This window comes from Neopelma chrysocephalum, unplaced genomic scaffold, assembly GCF_003984885.1.
Source record: "Neopelma chrysocephalum unplaced genomic scaffold, ASM398488v2 Primary Assembly neopelma1_84, whole genome shotgun sequence".
NCBI classification, from domain to species: domain Eukaryota; kingdom Metazoa; phylum Chordata; class Aves; order Passeriformes; family Pipridae; genus Neopelma; species Neopelma chrysocephalum.
In genome coordinates, this window is record NW_020897746.1 from 8,848,582 (window position 1) to 8,870,712 (window position 22,131).

Consider the following 22,131-nt stretch of genomic DNA (forward strand, 5'->3'; position numbering starts at 1 on the left):
TTTTGGGGAGTGGAGGACTGGGAAACGTGGATCTGACTTAATGCCCATGTTACATAAAGGAGCAGCTGTTACCACACGGGGGCAAACTTGCAGCTTCTGTGCAGGATTCACGATGTGCCAGATATGGAAAAAAATATATTTGATTGGTTTGGTAGATGTTTAATTACCTAGCAAGCTAAAATGTTGGATTTTATGGTTACAGGCTTGTGATTATTGATACTACAGGGCTTAGGTGATGAATTACCAGCTTATTAGGTTAAAATAAAAATTATAGGAAGAACAGATGAAATAAAACAAGTACGAGTATGAAAAGTGCCATAAAGAATGAGGTATTTTTCCAAGAGGCTTATTTCATTTGTGAAAACCTTTGGGTTTTACTTTTTGTCTGTAATTTGTTGCAAATTTAGGAAAAAGCTGCTGGTGAGAAAACAACAGAATATTGTTACTGTGTCAGACTTTTTTCCCCCCTTTTGTTCTTTTTAAAACCAGGTTGAAACAATCTGTTTTAAAAAACCCAACACCCTAGGAAGAGGTTTCTGTGTATTGGTGAGAGGTCAAGAAAGTGTTCTAATAAGTCAGTTTAACGTGTTGTACATGTGATTTCTAGAACATGGCAACTGCAAAGGATGAATTTCTTACATCTCTGATTACAGGAGAACCTGATGCCAATAGGAATTCTGTGGATAGATGGTTTATAGGGCTGAGCCTCTGATGCCTTTCCCTCATCTCAAATAAAATTACATCAATTTAATGCCTACTATCTGATTTTTTCAAAGCATTTTAATCAGTCCCTCTGAATTATAGATATAATACAATTTACCTTTAAAGATGGAGATTTGCCCTCTTTGGTGTGCAGCCTGGAAGAGAGACATGGGATAAATAGGAATTTACTCTACTTTTTGCCTGCCTATCTCTCCTTGCATAGTTAAGCAACTAATTTTATATATATATATGTTTATATATGTATACATACATATATAAAAATATATTATACCCTACAAACTATTTAAATAGGAATTTTTACTGCTTTGACACATGCATAGCAACTCTCATTCACTCCAAACTTATTTTGGTGTCAGAAAATCTACTCTGTGTTTCTCTCTTGTGTGGGTTCTTTTTTTAAACTTCATAGATGTTGATTCTTTTAAATATGTGCTTTACAGGCAGAAGGAAAATGTGTGAATATTTGACAGCTACGTATGAAGGGCCAGTTGGACCATACTTGTTTATATTTAAAAATTAAAAAAAAAATATATAGATGATATATATGTGATATATATATGTGATATATATATGATATATATGATGATATATGTGATATATATATATGATATTTATCTCAGAGAGAGAGAGAGAGAGAGAGAGAGAGAGAGAGAGAGAGATGAAGTGAATCTTGAATGTGACTACCTGCAATTTTGGAATCTGAGAGCGTTTTTGTGCACTGACTCGATGCTTTCTTGCTTAGGTTCAACATAAAAGTGCAATTGCAGATTGTAGCAAGCTTCATGCTCACTGGTGTTTCTGGAGGTGCAAAATATGCCCAAAATGGACAACTTTTTGGGCGCTTTAAGCTCACGGAAACGCTCTCGGAAGACACTTTGGCGGGACGGCTGGTGATGACCAAAGTCAATGCTGTTTATTTATTGCCTGTCACTAAAGAGAAGTCAGCCCAGACCCAAGGAACCAAAGAGAAGGTTTATGAAGCAGCTATCGAGGAGAAGACAAAGGATTATATCTTCTTGAGGGTATCCAGGGAATGCTGCGAGGAGCTGAACCTTCGGGCGGATTGTGAGATGCAGGTGGGTCCGAGGGATTGTGAGATGGTCTGAGGGATTGTGAGATGGTCTGAAGGATTGTGAGATGCAGGGGGGTCTGAGGGATTGTGAGATGCAGGTGGGTCTGAGGGACTGTGAAATGGTCTGAGGGATTGTGAAGTGCAAATGGGTTTGAGGGCAGGGGCTTTGCTCTGAGAACTCTTTGCCTTGTGTTTGGTTTGGTAATTGGTCTTGTAACCAAACAGAAAGAACCTCAGATTAAGGTCACTGGAGTTTCCTGGAATGAACACATTTCCACTGAAGGATTCTCTCTCCTCCCTTTTATTTTGTTTTGTTTTGCAAGAATCCTGATGTCTCAATTTAACATGGATAATTGAGGCTGGGAAGACTTACGTTGTTCTGGGCTCTTGGTTTTGTGTTTGTTTTCTTAAAACAATAATTAAACTTCCTAATTGATTCTATTGGAAACTCCACTGGAATGCAAAATCAGCTGGGGCTTCAGGAACTGACTGATTTTTCCTTGAGTGTCTTATAAATCTTAGCCTGAGGCAGCAAATCTATTCTGCATTAAAAATTGGGTCCTAAAGTTGTTTGTAAAATCATTTAGTACTTCCTACATGTATCAGTGAACTGGTGATCAAATTCTTAAACTGTTACCTATATTTGAATGAATTTTAATTGTGAGGAGTTTTTTTTCTGATTTCAGTATTAACTGAAAATTTGGAAAGGGATCCTCAGGTTAGAACTGAGGAGACTGTAATTTCTATGTCTGGAGTTTTTGTTAAAGATGCTGGAGATTTTGCTGTTCTCTTCAGTAGAGCTGATATTCCCTGTGGTTCTTAAACATTGACAAAACTGCTTTGATTTCTGTGGGGTTTGGATAAGTTAGGTGGTTTCCTTTGTTTCTGCTTCTAATAATTCATCTTGGAAACTTCCTGATCCCTTGTTTACCTGCTGTTCTGGCTTAACTATAATAAATACATATTCTGCTGTTATCAAATGTACCATTGATGAAGGTGGGATGGAGTGAACTGGTGCTTTAAACCCCCGTGGCTGCCACCACTGTTTTATTTTTGGAGTGGTTCCTCTGTTCTGTGTCCTCTCCTGTGAACCTGGCACTGGATTAACTTCCTTTCCCACTGTTTCCTTGTTGTGGAATGTATATTAAAGCAGGTTACAGGCATCTCCTTCACAGATGGCCTCATTCAGTGCTCTGCCACAGCAAATAGGACTATTTGATTCCATCCAAGCAGCATTAAAACCAAAACAAATCACAAGCTGTTAAAGAAGGAGGTGGGTGCAGGTGGATAATACAAAGTATTTAATGCCAGGCATCTTGCTTGGACTCCCAGAAGGGGCTGTTAAAGTGTCACCCAGAGGAGCAGCACAATTTTTCTGCATTTAAATTACCATCATTACACTGTGTGGTCTGTTGTCAGCCTTGGGTCTGTCTGAGCAAAGATATTTTCCCTGTATAGACCAACCATAAGTTTGGGACCATTTGAGTGGCAGCCTTTTCCAAACACCTGCAGGGTGTGGTTGGGGGGACAAAACCAGCACTGATAGGGATGGGAAGGACAGAGCTCTGGAAGGAGCTTGAGGTGCCCCTCAGGCTGGATGAGCTGTGCTGTCATTCCTGACAAATCCTGAACCACCTGCTGGGAAGAGCAGTGGGGAAAAAGAATTCTCCAACATTCGTGTGTCCTGTTTAAAAAAAGTTTTCCAGGCAGTCACATCCACTTCAGTGAGCTCCCTGCTTAATGTTGTTAGATTTGTTACTGCCCTTGTCTTCAGACTTCTGGTTGTACATCCTGCTGTAAAATGTGATCGTCAGGATGAATATTTAATGTTTTTATATCTGCCAGAGACTGAGAGTTAATGGCTACGATCTGCAGGGATACAAGCAAACCTTGTTTATTTACAGCAGAGCTGGTGTTGATTTTACATGCTACATAATGATATGAACAGTGTAATGTTGAAATAGGGCAGAAAAAAGGCAAATGCTAATTCACAAATCCTTTTGAAGGCGATGATCTGCAAGAAGTCAACGTTACTGGTGCACAAGAGCATTTTTAAAGGTGTGATCCCTGTGGTAGGAAGGGACTTTGTGGGCAGATAAAGGAGTGTTAGATACAACAAGTAGTTAAATCTAGAGGGATAAATTATTCCTTCATAGCAGGAATTCTCCTCCATAGGAGAAGGTTCATGAGAAAAGTTTATGTTGCTTTGAGAGAGGCCTGTTGTGTTTAGAGAAGTGATCATCTGCTTTTCTAACTCTCTTTCCCCCCCCCAAGTTCAATGTCTTATTTTGATAACCATGGTGATCTTTAATATAACAAATTAGATTTTGTTTATAATATGTAACGAGAACTTAGTTTAGCTGACAATTTAAAGTCTTTATATAAGTTGTCGAAAAAAGATAATTGCAAAAATCTGTTATTGCTTCTGATTGGTAGTAATAATTATCATGAGATTAATAATGGACTAATAGAGTATCAATGAGTGATAGAGGAGAAAATTAATAGATGTGAGGCCAGATTGTTGCTTTGGGCATGGGAGTGACTGTCACCTCCATGGCTTTTCTCTGGGATGACATGGAGTTGTTCAACCTTCACTGTTGTGCTGGTGCTGATGGAGCAGCTCCAGCTCATCTTTGCTCTGCTCCTGTTCTTCTCAGCTCTTAATTGGTAGGACAGAACCAGCTCCTGTAAGGTGGTGGTGAAAGCTCTTAATAAGGATGGCCATAGAAATTGTAAATACAGCTGATATTTGCAGGTAGATGAGGGGTACTTTTCCAGACAGGTTGCAGTAATTTGGCTGCTGTTTGTAACATGCTCACAGTCATTGTAAATCTCAGAAAGGGACTTATTTACTCCTATTTAATCACAAATGCTCATTAGAGTTGTAGCACAGTAATTACATAAATATGTAGTGACAGCAATGCTTTGCAAAAAAACCCTAAAAATGTGTGTCAGTCACTTGAAGTTCTTCAGCAGCTCTTGGGGTTTTTTTTGCTGTTTATATTAGTGCAAATCTGTGTCAAATTTTGTCTAAAGGCTTCTGTGTTTGTTGTGAATGTGGAGTTCTCTGGGGTAACACTGATCAGATTCTTTTGTTTTGGGAGAGATTAATAATTGCAAATTTAAATATGTGTAAATGATAATCTGAGTGAACTGTTTTTGTTTCCCCGGGAGCTGCTTTTATCCTGAGCTCAAATTTAGAATGTATTTTTCTCTTTGCTCTTTTAGTATATTTATGTATCAACTAATTTCACTCTCCATTGTTCAGTTCTGAATTGAATCAGGAATGTTAACGTGCTCTGCGTGTTGTTTCTGGCTCTGTACCAGAATTTTTATTGGCAATATCTTTTATTTACTAGCATTAAAACACATGTAATTGAGAGAACAAAGCCAAGAGTGTATTAATAAGCAGCTGATTGTTAGAAATCAACTTTTGAGAGTTCTAATAGTTGAACATAAATGACAAGTTAATATTACTCCAGAATGTTTGACTAGAAATAATGTTTGGGGTTTATCTTTGCTGGTCACACATCTGATTTAGGTCATCTGCTGATCTGTAAAAATTTCTGGCCTGTCATTTTTGTGGAGGTTGTTCTTACAATATGGGGTGAAAGCTTATATTTGTAAGAACAATGTTTTAAGACAATAGTATTTTCCAGGAGTGTTTTTTGTATTAAAAAAAAAATTCCAAGAATGTTTTCCCTTTAATTATTTTTCTGAAAGTACAGTGGAATCTTATCTTACAAGTCAACCAACAAAATCACATTAGAAAAAATACTGTATTTATCTTTGATTCAAACCAACAAAAATTAGCAGGTTAATTTTATCACAGGTCTTTGGACTGAATGCTGTTTACTGTTTTCTTCTGAGAGCCTCTGCAGGAAGATAAAAATGTGTCACGTACAGCGAAGTCTAATGAGCATTTTCTAAATGAATCCTTTTTGTTCACCTCTTCATTTATTCCTTGGTTTTGTGCTGCAGGTTGAACTCCAGTTCCAGCTGAACCGCTTACCCCTCTGTGAAATGCATTATGCCTTGGACAGGATTAAGGACAACAGTATTTTGTTTCCAGATGTCAGCATGACTCCCACCATCCCCTGGAGTCCCAACAGGTACACGAACACCAGCACTTTAATATCAGAGATTGGGCTGTAATGCAGCCCTGAATTTCTCATAACAGATGGCTGGAATGTGCCCTAGAACGAGAAACAAGCCTTGCTCTTCATTAGTGGTGAGGGGGTTCAGAGAAGGGAGTGAAACTGTGCTAAATAAAACAAGAGAAGTGATCCTCTTGAGGGCCAGAACCTGTTGATTGGTTGTCCCTGAGCTGGGAGTTTGGAGGCATCACAGTTCCACTGTGGCTGCAGAAAACAAATCTGCTGCAGTTAATTACTGTGCTGCCTCTCTTCTCTGAAAATATGATACTTTATAGGAATGTAAATACCAGTTCCAAGGAGTTTGCTGTGCAGGATCCCAAGTGTGCAGAGCCCTGTTTGCAAGAATCCATTGATGTTTCTTGAGCTTGATGCAAGGAGCCCAAACTTGGACATATCCCCGAGGGCGTGGATGTGGAAGGTGTGGGAATGACTCTTGGAAGGATCCCTGCAGTTGCAAGCAGCCCTGAGATTCTTTGTACACATATCTCACAGTTTCCTTTATGAAATTATAAACCCCCGTGTCACAGAAATACTTCTCAAGAAACTTAAGTCTGGTGCAGTGATGCAGTGAAAATAGTTTGTCTCGAAGAGGAAGCTTAGGGAAGAGAAATGTGAGGCTCAGGGAATATGGTCAGTATTCCTGCTGCATAGGGAAGGGTAACAGAGACACGAGGTTTCTGCACTTGGAGAGCAGGGAAATGAGAGGAATGTGGAACTGATCCCGTGCCCAGCCTGCCAGGAGTCGTGTGGGGTCTCGAAGGTGAGAGTGAGGAGTGGGATTGTGGCACAGGACAAATCAGGAGATGGCTCAGGGATTAAAAGGAAAGTGATCTGCCAGAAACCTGAGACCCTGAGATAATGTAAGGCAAAAAATGACTGGAAAAATTCTAGCTTGCCTTTGGAAGTGTAGGAAGAACAGATCAATAGAAGGGCGGGAGCAGGATGATTGCTGGGGGATTGCAGGATGACAGCCCCGGGAGAGAGAAGGGAATAGGTTTTGTATAGAGTTACACTACAGAGCTACTGGAGGTCAGTGACAACCTGTTCACTGACTTAATTAAGTCTTGAGTGAATCCTGCAAGGAAATAGTGTGTAAGAATAGTTTGGAAGGAAGCAGTGATTTCAATAAAAAGGTAAGTCAACTAGATGGAACTTTGTGTACAGGTCGGTTGTAGTTGATATAATTTATTTGTATAATGTTTTATATTTTTTTTAATACATAAATGATGCAAGGGTTGGAGTTCAGTTGAAGTCAGTGTAATAAGTATGTTTTTTTTCTATCTGGTGTCTTGGTTTGCCCTGCCTTAAGAATCAGCCTGACTCCAAACTGTCTTCTCTCTGTTTTTCTTCTATTTTTGTTTTATGTCCCTGTTACTTTCTGATATTTCTTAGAATCTCCTGCCAGCTTAAAAGTTCAGTGAATTCCCTCTTGATTTTACTCCCTGTTGCTGACTCTTGCTGAACAGAAACTTTCCCAGTCTGTAAGAAGTGTGGTGCTTGTACCAAAGCAGATCACATTACTAAAGTATGGCCATATGTGCAGCAGTGACAGGTGTTTTTTACTATGCATGTCTACTTTTAAATCTGTCAGTTGGGAATATTAAAAACTCTGTCTAGAAATCTTTAACCTCTTATGCTCATTGGAATTTTCTGAAAGCATCTTCCTCTTAGTGCTGGTATCACTGGCTGGTTACAGCACAGATCCTTTATTTAGACTGCTTTGCCATTAGAGGTATGTGCCTTGATGATCTTAAAAAAAAAAAAGGTAAAGAGAAGTTTGTAGTTAATTTGTAGCAATTAGTTTTTTTAATTACTTTTTAATTTGATTGTAGATAACTCTCCCAAGCCCTGGAGCTGTGTAACTGTTGACTTTGAAAGTTGACAATAAAAATACTGCAGGGAAGAAACATAACTAATATAACTATTATTTTGCATGATAGTAGTAGAAAATCATTATATGTTTACTTGGTTTTGTTATCAGGGGATGGTGCAGCGTGTACTTTTTCTAACATATGTAATATGCAGGTTAATTATTGTTGTAAATTGAGAATAGTTAGGTTCCTTGTGAGAAAAACACAACTGATTTATTGCCAATATCAAATTTTTATGCTTAAAGCATATGATTTGTTGATTTGTTTCATGTGCCTCAGTGCCCCAATCAATACAGCAGCTCCGTAAAGGCTCTTTGATTTCTCCAAAGCTTTGGAAATCTTTGGAAAGCTTTGGAAATCATCCCTGCTGTCATCTCTGCCTGACAGTGGGTTGGCAGAGCTTGTGTTTGTAACCTCTGGTGCCTCTTTTTTTTGTGCCCAGACAATGGGATGAGCAGTTGGACCCTCGACTCAACGCGAAGCAGAAAGAGGCTGTTCTGGCGATCACGACCCCCCTGTCCATACAACTGCCTCCTGTTCTTATCATCGGTCCCTATGGGACAGGAAAAACCTTCACTCTGGCTCAGGCAGTCAAGCACATACTCCAACAGCAGGATACCAGGTGAGAGGGACCACTGAATAATTTGATTGGCAGAAAAAAGAGGCAGTTTTTTTACTTAAATTCAAGTAGAAATAGAGAAAACAAACCCGAGCCGTCCGTCGTGTTTTGAATGGAAAAGTAATTTTCTAATCTTAGCCTGTTGTTTTAGAACAAAGCTAATGAAAATGAACCATATGTAGAATGACTGTGATTTGCCCGACGTGGCAAGTTTTGCAGTGTGCTAGATAATCAAAGCTGTTCCTTAATATCAAGTCTGGATTAATAATTACAAAATAATTATTGAAAATCTGTTTGAACTTTAAATCTTCTCATAAGTGAAGGGTTTGAGTTGAGGGCTGAATCATACAGTAGGTTAGTGCCTAGTTTTGTGAAGAGAAATGTGCAGGAAGATGGCCACTGTTTCCTTTTTTTTGTATTCTACTGCTTTGAATTGTTTTCTGTTTCTTCATTGCTTTTTTATTTGCATCCATTTATTCCAGCAGGATTCTCATTTGCACCCATTCTAATAGTGCTGCTGATCTCTACATAAAGGATTATTTACATCCATATGTAGAAGCAGGCAATCCCCAGGCAAGACCTCTCAGGTATTTTTTTAAGGCTTATTATATGTCTATAAAATACTGTTCTTAAGAAAAGGTGTCTATAAAAAAAGGTTAAAGAACTTTTGAAACATAAAAGCATATTGGCCTTACCAGCCTAAAAGGAATGTGAAACATTGTCAATGTAATTTTGAGTCATTTGTTAAATAAAAATAAAGACATCCTTTTTTAAGCTTTTATTATTCTGTTGATAAATGTGTCTTTCCTAATGAGCAAGCTTTTGATATGCTCCTCTCAAAGCTACTACGATAAAATAAAATGAACTTTTATGGTATTTTAATTCCAGAAAATTTCGGCTCATGCTTAAAATGCTAATTTGGAAACTGGGGTTACCCACCTTCCTTCTTGGAGAAAAACTTTGGTGTCATAGGAGCTGCATATTTAGAGAATCATGTGAAAGTAGTTTGGCCTCTTCTGATAAGTCAGTTTGAAGTCATTGTATTGAGTACAATTGTGTTGAAATGTACTTTACAATTGGGGTTTTGGGGAAATAAGCTAAGGAAAAAAATGGAGAAGTGGAAAGTTAAGAGCAATGAGGGTAAACTTGCATGGAAATAGTTAAGGAGGGTTTATTTATGGGCATAAATCTGCTCCTGGGAATATTTTGCACAGTAATCACAATGTATACTTTATCCTGCCAGCTTGGTGTATATATACATTTTAAATTATGGGCATCATTTTCTGGATGCCAGTGTGTGAGTTTATGATATTACTAAGGAAATGACTCCCTGTTTACTTGCTGGCTATTAAAAGCCATCCTGGACTTATATTTTATGCAGTGTCAGTAAAGGCAGTGAAGTTATGTGGAAGGGTTAGATTTACAACAGGTGGAAATTCTCTTAGGTTTGTTGGCTTTGGTTGCCATGTGACATTTTACAGACACTGAGGATCTGGCCAAGGAGGAGAAGGCAGCGTCTGTCTGAAAAGATACCTTTGATCTGGTTGTATTTTAACACAGATTATCTTAAGGTGATTTGTAAAGCACTTTGTGATGAAAAGCATGATGGTGTCTTAATTTTCTGGTGGGGAAAAAAACGTGTAATCCACACTTTTGGGAATATTGGGGTATGATTTAACAGAACAAGGAGTTAAAGTTAAATACAGTTTTACTGTGGTTGGTACCTTCTTTTATGCTCTTTTTTTCAACTACATAGTGCAGTCTCAGAAATAGTATGAGAAAATACAAAAACAAAAGTGGTATTTATTTCTGGTTAATATATATGTACTTATTTGCCAAGAAAATTACAGCACTAATTAAAAAGTCACTGAAATGTTTGAATTGAAGTCTAATTGTCTTAGTATTGGCTACAAAGCCTTCAAAAAGTGCTGCTGGAGCTTATCTGATATTGTTCAAATAGTCAAGATACCTCCATAAAAAGTTAAAGTTTTAGAAAATGGAGGCACCTCTGGAGGTTTTTATATATATATATATATATATATATATATATATATATATATATAAGTGGACCCACAAGTATGGATCTTTTCAAATAAAAAATGTAACATATAATTGTTGTTTGAGCACTAAGTACATTTCAACCTGCTGGGGCAAGAGTTGAAGGTCAGTTTATCTGAATTGAAGGCCAGAGCTGTGTGAGACTCCCAGCTCAAAATTAATTATGGATGTGCTTCCCTTATTGACTGTTGTCAAGATATATTTTCAAATTAAAATCATGACTGTTGAATTAAAATCATTACAGGGTGATCTGAGCCTCTTGCAATATTTTCAAGGAAGCATCAAGTGGAGGGGAAGCAGTTAATTATCCAAGATGGATGTGCTGCTTGCAGAGTTTGTTGTGTTTCTAAATAACTGAACAAATTTGCTTTAGATTTTACTCCTTATTTACTCTACAAGGCATGAGTTGGCTGTTCAGTATCCTTGCTAAAAATGTTTCCATAGCTTAGTGGGGAGCAACATAATATTTGTGTTGTTCTCAAAGAAGAAAAGCTGAATTATTTAGCATTGAGTGCTGAGAACCATGTAGATATTTCTGTGGGTAAGATGTACACTAAATAAATTATCCTGTCAATAATGGGACATAAAAGTTGGAAATGTAGAGTTTATGGGTTTTTTTGTTTAAATATCATGTTATAAATTTGTATCTTTTCCTAGCAAAATTGCTTTCCATGCCCTTTGGAAAATGCAAAGTCAGAATGAACACTGAGAATTTATGTTAAGTCTCAGTTCTGCACCTAAATGAAATACCAGTGAAGCCTGAAGGCCAAATTCTCATAGTCCTGGTGCCCATAAACAAATTTTTACCCAGAGAATAAACACGCCCCTGGGTTTGATTAGCAGATGAGTCAACTGGATTAGGGGCACACTCCAAAACATGACTTTTACTGGAGAAACTTGACACTGAAACCATTTCACAGACTCCTGTAAATGATGCAGAAATGTTTCTGAAGGAAGGAAACCCAAACCTGAGCTACAGTTGGGAGCAAAGAGCCTTCAGTGAAGTGCATCTGTTCATGGGAACACTTGATTTTTAGTGCAGGAGCAGCCAGGCACCTTTAGATGGTGAGTCAGAGCTGTGAGAGGGAGTAATTGGCTCCTAATTGATCCACTCCCTCTCTCCGTGGATGTGCTTGTCTCCATCAGCTGCTGGAGCCTTCTGGAGGTGGGTGCTCAGGTAGCACTGTAGCTGAATAATTCACATTATCACCCTCTCCTTAAAAAATCCAAGCAAGACCTAAGAAACAGCAGCAATTTCTCTGTATTTCTCTGATCATATAGTTATTACTGTTGTTTTACTCACATATTTCAAATGTTTCCATACACTGTTTTTTTTTGTGGAAGAGGAAAGAGGTTGATACTGCTTTTATCTATATATTTAATGTTTTTATTTCTTCCTAAGCTGACTGTCAGTTCAGCAATGGCAGAAAATAAGTTGATTCTGATTAAAATATCTCAGCGTTTTTAAATCCTGTGATCATAACATTGATGTGCAAGTACTGCAGGTATCCTGGAACCAGGTACCTTCAGTATGTGGCTGCTTCAGGAGATACCCAGGCTATAAAAATTAATCAATAGGAGCAAACCAGAGTCTGAATTAAAAAAGAAAACAAACAAGAAGCCAAACCAAAACCCCAGCAGGTTTTAAAAGAACGTTGCCCTTTTTTCCAAATTGCCTGTATTAAAGTTCTTGTACTGAAAATGGAATTAATTTATCTTATCAAATGTTAGCCTGGAAAATAAATTACTCCTCTGCCAGTTACTTTTTTTTTTCTTGCAACTCTAGCTTCTATCTTACTGCCTCCTCAAAGTAAGATGGATTAAAAAAGTTAACTTTCAAGTTGTGAGACAGGTTCTTCACATGTTTTCTGCATCCCAAGGAACATTCTTGTCTGTGAGAATGAGCCTCTCTTTGGAGATGGATCAAAAGAAATGGAAGAGGGAAATCAGGTGCTTTTAAAGTTTCCTTTAGGCTTCTTGGGACTACTTACATTTATTTTTTTCTAATGATGTCTTAACAGAGGCATGAAATTAGACTGTTAGATTCCTTTCCCTCTTAAGTTTCTGTGCTTTTTTTCACTTGAGGGATTTCAGGTGAGAAATAACAGCACAAAATCTGGGATTGGAGTTTATCCAAGGAGAGTTCTTTGGAGTACAGCCTGAAGGGAGAGCCTTTTTATCAAGAGCTGGGAGGAATTAGTGTTTTCCAGTTCAGAACAGGGAGAAGTGAAGAACTGAAGTTTAGTCCCCATTCTCTCTTGTAACAAGTCACAAGGAGTTGCTTTTGTAGGACATGAGTGCAAATGAAACTCTTTTTAGCCTCCCTCAGGGATTCTGACTCCAGGCTCCCCCTTTATTAAATTTTACAAGTATATTTTAAGTAATTAGGAGCAATCTCAACCTGGAATGATTTAATTTGACTAACATTTAATTGAAATATTTGGGCAGATTTCTTTTTTGATGTAATGGCTGGGAAGGTGATGGGATGTAGGCAGGTCAGCTGTCAGCTTGTTGCATTTTTGGCTCATTGGCTAAAGATCCACAGAAATTAGGACTTCTGTTGCAGATATCCAGATGCCACATCCGGGAAAAAAAGGTTTTTCCTTTACTCCTTTATTCCACACAAATTTCCACACAAAATGCAAATTCAGTGCATGTTAACCAAACACTAAGCACAGTGATATATTCAGTGCTTTTGCAGAAGATGGAGTCCCTAATCCATAATCTTCTGGGATTTCCATTTTGAGGTGATTCTCTGTGTATTTGCTGGTTTCACTGCCTGTGGTTTGGGTAAACCTGCAAGGTTTTAATTTCTCCAGAATTACAGTCTTGGTCTGAGGCACATGATGTGAGAAAAATCCGCTCTCAGGTGAGCTGTAATTTTATTTTCTGTAGCTGGAGCTTTTGCCCACTTTTGTACCCAGAGCTGCACTAATAGAAGGTATTGAAGGTACTAATGAGTATTTTGATTAGTACTTGGCTATGCAGCTATTACCATGAGAAGTTTAGTCTTTTGTTTAATCAGAATTTAAGGGCATGTCCCAGGGTGAAATGTTATGATTTGTGTTAAGCTGTTAAACCCCATTTTTGTAATTTTTTTCTTCCAACTTTAAGAAAAAACCCACCTAATAATGAAATTACAGGAGATTTTATTAGCCCCAGTTGCCCCTGAGAAAGAAAGCCCTTGTTCAGCGAGGTTTACTTCTATCACGACATTTTCCAAGTAGTCACATCTGTCAGGTGTTTTTATGCCAGTGGTGAATAATAGCTCTGGGATACCTTTTTGATCTCACATCAAAATAAAAGAAATTAATGGGTAAGCAGCAATGCAGTTTGAAATGCTGTCAGCCAATCTGTGAGTCACCCACAGTTGAATTTTTGTAATAAAAGACAGTGCATGGTATAATAATGTCTAATAACCATAATATTTTGCATTTCAATAGCACCTTTCATCCAAGAATCTCAAAGTGCTTTACAAACATAAACTCACAATAAACTCAGTAATCCTCCCAGTTCTCCTGTGAGGTGGTAGGTGAGAATTAGCCTCAGTTAGGGCTGAGAAAGTGAATCATAGAAAAATGTATTGAGGTCACATTAGAAGGTTCTTGTTCTGAGAACAACTCAGGAGTGTGGTGGGTGCTCTTGAGTCCAGTCTTAACCTGGAGTTACCTTTGGTCACCCAATGTCATTTTGGGTTGGTTGTGGTGTCAAATTAAAAAGCCATTCAGAGTCCTGAAGTGCCTTTGCATTTCATTTTATCCCAAATGGACATTGTGTCTTCACAACCCAAATTTATTATAATCCTGATCCTCCTTTCTCTCCCGTTCCGTGGTAATTTTCAAACATGGGTGGACATGTGGTACCCAAAGTCCCTCCAGTGCCATCATGTTCTGCAATTCAGTGCAGAATTACACTTTTCCAAACACTTGATTAATGATTTGGGATTTGTAAGATGGGCGCAGGAGAAATGAAATGAAGAATGGATAAACCAGGCAGCATTAAATCCCATCTTTAGAACCGAAATTAATTTAAATAGCTTCATCTTAATTTGGTTTGGAAATAAACCAAAATAAGCTAAATTCTAAATATTGATAGCTGTATAGTAGTTGCCTGTAGTGTAAAGGCTCAGACAATACAGAGTGTGTGTAAAAGGAAGAGCAGGATTTCAATATATTTCATATATTCCCTGCAGTGGATGGGATGTGCAGACTGCAGCTCTGGCAGTTCCATACTGTGGGCTATAAGTTATAGTTCAGCTGAGCAAATACGTCTTTAAAATGAGTTTATTGGTAGTTTAAAATTAAATAGACATTGATGTGAGGGTCACAGAACTTAAATACGTGAAGAATTTACAGATTTCCATGTGTGAATTAGTCCTTGGAGCTGTTTGGGTGTGTAAAATTGCACTGCAGCAAATAATGGAAAGTAAACCTGAGATATCTGAGCCCGTAATTCTGCAGAGTCGTGATGTTTTGCTTCTTGAAGATCATGTTTATTTACCAGAAAACTGAATATCAATATTTGAAATATTAGGCTGTTGCTGTGTTCAAACCATATAGAAAATAAGCCCCTTTTTTCTTTTCTAGGGTATATTTCAGAAATCGCTGGGTAAAGACTGTTCACCCAGTTGTGCATCAGTACTGTTTGATTTCAAGCACACATTCCACCTTTCAGATGCCACAGAAAGAAGACATTCTAAAGCAAAGAGTAGTGGTTGTTACGTTAAATACATCACAGTATCTGTGTCAACTGGATCTTGAACCAGGTAAAGTAATTTCTAAACAAGAAGTGTCCATGCTTGAGAAAAATCCTCTTACCAGAGTTTGTTCCTTACCCAGCACTTGGAACTGTTACAAAATAAAGTAAACAATGATGATAATCTTAACATTCTCTTTTGGGTTTTTTTAATGAATAAATGTTTATTACAAAGCTGTAAAGTGCTGGCATTCAAATTAACCTTTTGCTTGTTCTTTCTTTTCCTTATTTAAAAAAAAAACAAACAACTAAATAAAGAAGCAATACTATGTATGATCTGGTGTTTCTGAGATCCAAGAGGGAAAATTCTGTTTGAGATTCTGACTTTGAATATTATGCTCATTAAGGTCATTACTCAGTGGAGCATGTAAGCATAAATACACAGCTTTTCCCCTTGTTTTGTGAATTGTTCAGCTTTGCAAACAACTCCCACAAATACAGACCCCGTGCTTTGTTAACATGATACATTTAGGGTTGTTTTCTAAACTGAAATACATTAGACTGATAATTTTGGGGGCAGGGGCTGCTTAGGGTTTATTGTTTTCTTGCTCTCCCAATGAAATCCATCTGCTTTTTGGAGAACATGGGATTTCTTCACAGTGGTTGTTAGGATTAGTTTTTTATGGCGATGTTCAAGCATTTGTTGCAACAGAGAAAACTGATATGGAATTTATGGTAAATATTTTCAGGTCTCTAGACAGAAATAGCTGCTTTGTTTGGCACTGAGCTGTGTACAGTCATGCCATAGTAATGTGTGTGCAGCTGTATGGAATTCATATTTTCCAAAGAAAATTGCTCCATTTTTGTGTATGTAATCTTAATTGGATGGTGCACTAAGTCCTCTAATACTTTGCTTTAAACCTTAATATATCACAGATATCAATGTATAAAACCACTTCTCTTCTATACCTGTCCTGAATTTACATTTCATGCAATATAAGTCTACAGTGGCCAGGTTTCTTTTCAAGTGCATGTTCTCCAGTGCATAGATTCCCACCCACCCACCAAAACCTTTGGTCCAGTGTTGTCATAAGATTGAATTTAAATTTTCCTTCAACTTCTGTTCCTTTTTTCCCCCCCAACATTCCTTTAAGCCCATAACCAGCAAAGTGCTCAGGTATGTGTGCGATTTTAATGGGAAATTTAGTATATAAAATACAGTTAATAGGACTCAAGTACATGAGGAAGTCCTTGTCCTTGTCCAAAGTCTCATTGAAAAGATTTTCAGATTTGAGAAAGCTCCTGAGGGAAGTTTGCCAAGAGACATTTCCTCTTGGTGTAAGGAGGGCTCACATAAAACACGTGTTTAATTTCCTGTCTGTCAGAAGCAAGAGGCAGGTCTGGGGGCTCCTGCCAATGTCACTGGCAATCAGGTGACCACTGCTAGTCATTGGATGGGTTTGAAAATTGTTTCTGTGGTTTCTTGTAGTTGCTAGAAATTAATCTGTGTAAGCCATTTTTTCCCCCCCGAGTTTTGGATACTGTCAGAATACAGAACATTAAGTTCAATTTTTTTTTTGTTTTGTTTTGTTATTTTTTTTGGGTGCTGTCAGAATACAGAAGGTTAAGTTCAATTTCGTGTTTTGGTTATCAGTGTTTATTTTATCATATTTCAAGTTCATTTATTTGCTGATATCTCTGTTTTACAGGGTTTTTTACACACATTCTGTTAGATGAAGCTGCTCAAGCTATGGAGTGTGAAACTATTATGCCTCTAGCATTAGCTAATAAAAACACAAGGATTGTCTTGGCTGGAGACCATATGCAGGTAAGAGCTGTGGAATTTTTGAGTATGAAGTGCATATATATATTGTATTCATATTTATATATTTAAGTTATTTATCTGCTCCAAATCATATAATAGATGGGGAATCCAAGGAGAATTCAAAGGATGTTAATTGGATAAGATACAGGGTGGTTATTCCAGTCAGGGGTTTATGACTGCTGTTCCCTGTTGATTTTTGAAGGGATTCAAGAATATGGAGTATCTTTCTTATGATTTAGACAACTTCTTTTAAATTTTTATTAGAAGCATCATAGTCTAGTGAGAATTTGAACAAGAAGGAAATAGGAAAGTGAAAGTAGCCAGTGCCTTTATGTGGGAGCTGCTTGGTTTACAGAGTTTCAAACACTGATTATGGCTGTCATTTTGCAGCCTGTAGGCATGAGAAAGCATGCTTGGAAAAGTCAGCTTTCCTTGCTTTATTGATTTTTAGGCCAGATTTATTTGGTTTCATAGATTTGGCTTCAATTCTCTGTGACATTTCACAGTAGCAATGGAGTGGATGTTTGCTTTGGTACAGTAACAACCTCAGAGTGGTGTTGCCACCTGTGATTTAATCCTGCTGGATCATTTCAAGTCATGATATTGGTAATCCCCAGGACTGGGGTAGTGCTTTTTAAATACAGGTCTCAAAAATGCTTTCCAAGATGTTGAAATTCTTACAACTTCAGGCTCAATCTCCTAAGCCCAGCTGGGTGGATGAAGTTTTTGGCCTGTTTGTCTCAGGCTGCTCTGTAGCTCAAGTTCTTACAGAAGATACTCAGCTCAGGTATCCAGTATTTAAATCTCAAAAACTTAATATTTAGCTCAAGTGAAACTCAAGGTCAGAATCTGAATCACATGTATTCAGAATGTCAAAACAGATTGGCTTCATCTCTACATTTTGAAATTTTATTTTAAAAACCTCTCGTTCATCATCTTTGGTTCTGTTTCTCCTGCTATTTTAGATGGTGGTTTTATTGTTAAACAAGCCCAGAAGTAGTTTAGTGTAACAGTAACTGGGTCACTTGGGTTTTTGTTTTTTTTCAAAAGCATTCTATTTAACTTTTTAAATTGTGTTAAAATTTCTTTATTTTCTGATCTGTGCTATTTGTGGTAGTAACTTAATTGTAAAGAGGTTGTCAGAGTAGTGGTGTAATGTCATTCAAAACAGTTTGGGGTGTTAAGAGTAGATATAAGGGCTCTTCTCTTTGCTTAGTTATTGGATATTTTATTGTTCCTTTAAGACCATACTGGTCTTTTGTCATTTCTGTAGTAGGAATGGGCATTTTTCTGGAATAGCCTTGCTCTGTGTCTTCCAACTCTCAATGTACAGCAAAAATAAACTTTCATTTTTTTGTTTGATGCAAAATACTTATGTTGGGAGCGTGAAATTCCGAGTCCACATCCTTAGTTACATTTTCTTTGTGTGTGTGTGTCTATTACAGCTCAGTCCTTTTGTCTACAGTGAATTTGCCAGGGAAAGGAACCTTCATGTCTCCTTGCTGGACCGGCTCTACGAGCACTACCCTGCGGAATTCCCGTGCAGGATCCTGCTGTGTGAGAACTATCGCTCCCATGAAGCAATCATCAAGTAGGTGTGAACTTTTTCACTGTATCACGTGCTGCTTTGACTGGTGTGAGTGAGCCAAAGAACAGCCAAGCACAGCTGAAGTGTCTCTCTAATGAAATCTTAGTTGTGGGTCGAAATTTGCTCTCCTAGAACAACTGCCAGGGGTTCAGTTGGTCGTGGGACAGACCCCTCGTTCAGGTCTGCAAGACTTGCCCACTAAACCAAAGCAGAGCTAACTTGCCCTTTTTGAGCTTTATGCAGCATATTGTGTAGGGTCTGTGTTTCTTTGAGCCATTTCAGAATTTTAGATTTACTGGGGTGGATTATCTTGGAATTGTAGGCTGTGGGCAGTGTAAGGAACATATGGATATGTGTAACTGTGAACAGAAAAAAATAGGTCACATTTTGAGCGTGTCTCTTTACTGTTGACATCTTATATTACTTCTTTCAAGACACATTAATCAGTGGGTTTGCATTTTTATGCTATGATAAACTAATGGCTGCTAGTGTAATGAGCTCATCCATGAGCTGTGCTAGAAAGAATAAGTGCAGTCATGGGGAAAAATGCTAAAGTTTAAATCCTGGCTCAAATATGTACTGAGGAATATTATGTTGGTATCCAGTCATACTAATTAGGTTATCACTGTGTTCAAAGCAAAAGCAGAAATATTTAAGTGCTCTGGGGAATCAAAAGTGAGAATGTAAAATATTTCCTTGCACAGCTTGATCTGTCTTCACTTTATGGACTTTGTAATTATAGACTCAGTGATGCTTAATTTCTTACACACTTCTTGGAACTGTGAGTTTGAAATGAGAGAGCATTTGAAAAGGAAGGGATTGTTTCAGCTTTTGTTTAGAGATCACTTCCATGAAATTTGCCTCAGAAAGATCATGAAAATTCACTTCAGCACTTGGAGTTCAGGCAGTGAGTTCCTAGAAAGATCCACTGTGCTGAACAGCGAGGTGAGGACTGCAGGAACACCACCAGGGCTGGGCTGGGAAGAGTCCAGTGTGCCCAGTCCCACCAGGAAGGATTGCTCTGGGAAGTGAAAGCAGCTGAACTCTCTCAGGGTGGTCCCTTTAGATGTCTCAGGTCCACTTTTTTGTAAAAAGTGAAATTTCCCCTGACAAATGGGACCATGGCACTTAAGACAGAAGTAAGTGTGGGAAGATGGTTCATGGAGGGCTCATTAATCATCCCAACCTCACTGAAATAGAGACACCATGAGAAATTAAGGGAAGAACAAGCCATTAGTTCAGCCTGACTTTGGAGCTGTAATTGGAAAAAAACAGTCTGTGTAGAAATAGTTTTGTTCTTTAATGAGATCTCATTGCTAAGAGCTAATTTGCAGAAGAAGTTGGTAATTTTGCTGATGGGCAGCAGTGGGCTGACTGCAGCTCCATCCAGGGTTGTCCAGGGTGAGCCAGGTCAGGTCAGGGGTGGGCTGCAGTTGTTTGATGGTGCTTTGGTAGCAGACAAGTTTCTTTAGCTTTTCCATGACCAGCTACTTCCATCTTAAGCTACAACAGCTGGAATCCTGGAAGAGCTCAGTGGACCCGCCAACTGCACGGGGTCCTGCTTTGCTTGTCTTCATGTCAGGCTGTGTTCAGGTTCCTGCATCCACTGAGTGATGTCCAGAGAACACTGAGGTTGGATGCTGAGCACTGAAAAGTTAGATTAGATCTAAATTCACTAGTTAATGGAAGGCAGTGCATTAGTTTAGCCCAACTGTGCATCCAGTATAGAGGATTTATAGCAAACTGCAGCCTCTTCTTGTTGCCTTTTTGTCTCATTGCATTCAGTTTGCCACCTTCCCTCCTGGTGAAGGCACCATGAAAGTAGTTCTTGCCTCATTTCTTTTTCAGTCAGCCAGCTCTGGAATGGCTGCTGCCAGCAGAGGAACCGTGTTCTGGTTGTGTTTCTGATGTCTAGCAACATAGATTGGCCTGGAGTAGAAATCACAGAGGAAAAGGTTGCTTGAAAGCTCAACACTTGGCTTGTGTCGTGCTCAGCACACATGAAATCTGTAGTAAATTTATCTTCCAAGTTTAATAACTCTTAACTGATGTGAGCAGGCTCATCATCCAACCAGCCTGGGGAATAAGCAGTGCCAGACACCAAGTGTTCTCTTTGCCCAGTTTCCAGCCACCAGAACTTCTGAGTGAAACATGAGTGAGAACGTTCATAACTTTGTCAAGCTTTCGATTAGAAGGAAAAACAGCCTTTGTAGAAAAAGTGTTGGAAAAGCATATTTTTAGTGCCTTCTGCTCTGTCTGTAGTATGGAAATATCAGTTCAGAGAAATCACTTGAAGATGCTGAATAGTAATTAGTGGTTCTATTTTCTTTATGAAGTATTTTGTGGTTGCATATTTTATCAGTGAGATTTGCATATTTTTGTCAGTGAGCTCATATGTAGACTCCACATTTTATCCTGTTTTGCCTTGTTACAGTTACACATCTGAACTTTTCTATGAAGGCAAATTGATGGCAAGTGGAAAACAGCCAGCACACAAAGACTTCTACCCTCTGACTTTCTTCACAGCACGTGGCGAGGATGTGCAAGAGAAAAATAGTACAGCTTTTTACAACAACGCAGAGGTAACTCTCCTTTGGCTTTATTCTTGATTGTTTTCTTAAAGCTCCCCCCAAATTTACTGGTTTGTGCTCAGTGTAGGTAGAAGACATAAATTGTGGAGTTTGCTAAACATGATGTGGTGAAAATTGCAATGGTAGTAAACATTTCCACTAATTTCTCTTCTTTTTTTTCTTTGCAAATTGTAAGCTGCATAACGTTCTCTCAGGCTCATTCTTCAGCATGTCTTTCCACATAATTTGTGTGGCATTCTGATAGATGTATCTTAGCAACTGAGAGTAACTGCAATTTGAAGTAAAACTCAGATTTCTTTGACTGTTGTAGAAATGTTCCCACTCAGATAAGACTCCTCTGGAGTAACATTTCATATTTGCTTTAATATGTTTAGGATCAGTGTGTCTCACTGATCATGGGTAGATGAGACTTTTTTAGGTGAGAACTTCTTCTCATTATGTTTGTTTCATATAGATTTATTTGTGGTCTTCAAAAATTACTTTCCATCTCATGTCTTCCTTTGCATTTAAAAAACCCCAACCCAAACCCACAAAATCAACCAACCAACAAACACATGAGGAGCACCCACCTCCCACCCCTGACTTGTTAAAACTTTTTGTAGTGGAAGATGCCTTTTTCCAGTCACCTCCAGTTAGGGGAGGGAGAGAAAATCATAGAAATATCACTAATTTTCTTAAGCTTAGGAGGAGTTTTAACTTGTTGGGCTGCAGTTGAGCAGCAGTGCTTGTTATGAAGGACTGCTGAGCTGTGTTTTCCCCTTGTTGGTCATGGTGTGGTTCATCTGATGCACAATTTTAAACCTGTTTGTTGTTGTTATGAAGCACTTTTTAGGCATTCTTTGATGTATTAAAATATCTACTTAAATAAAAAGCTTCAGTGACTTCTGGACACGTCATTGAAAAAAAACCTGAAGGCACCCGACCACTTTCAT

General features: G+C 38.2%; 1 protein-coding gene across 5 annotated transcripts in view; it reads left to right on the forward strand.

The window, feature by feature from the left end:
- Positions 1-22,131, forward strand: part of HELZ (helicase with zinc finger) — a 90,665-nt gene that overhangs the window by 42,307 nt on the left and 26,227 nt on the right. For 4 of the 5 annotated variants that reach the window (XM_027691995.1, XM_027691999.1, XM_027691997.1 and 1 more), the window contains 8 exons: positions 1,466-1,799; positions 5,777-5,907; positions 8,266-8,445; positions 8,925-9,029; positions 15,087-15,265; positions 16,905-17,023; positions 18,466-18,611; positions 21,043-21,190. In XM_027691995.1, coding sequence (XP_027547796.1) covers positions 1,466-1,799; positions 5,777-5,907; positions 8,266-8,445; positions 8,925-9,029; positions 15,087-15,265; positions 16,905-17,023; positions 18,466-18,611; positions 21,043-21,190 — 1,342 coding nt within the window. The remainder of the gene's footprint in view (positions 1-1,465; positions 1,800-5,776; positions 5,908-8,265; positions 8,446-8,924; positions 9,030-15,086; positions 15,266-16,904; positions 17,024-18,465; positions 18,612-21,042; positions 21,191-22,131) is intronic. The other variant, XM_027691998.1, reaches the window with a different exon arrangement.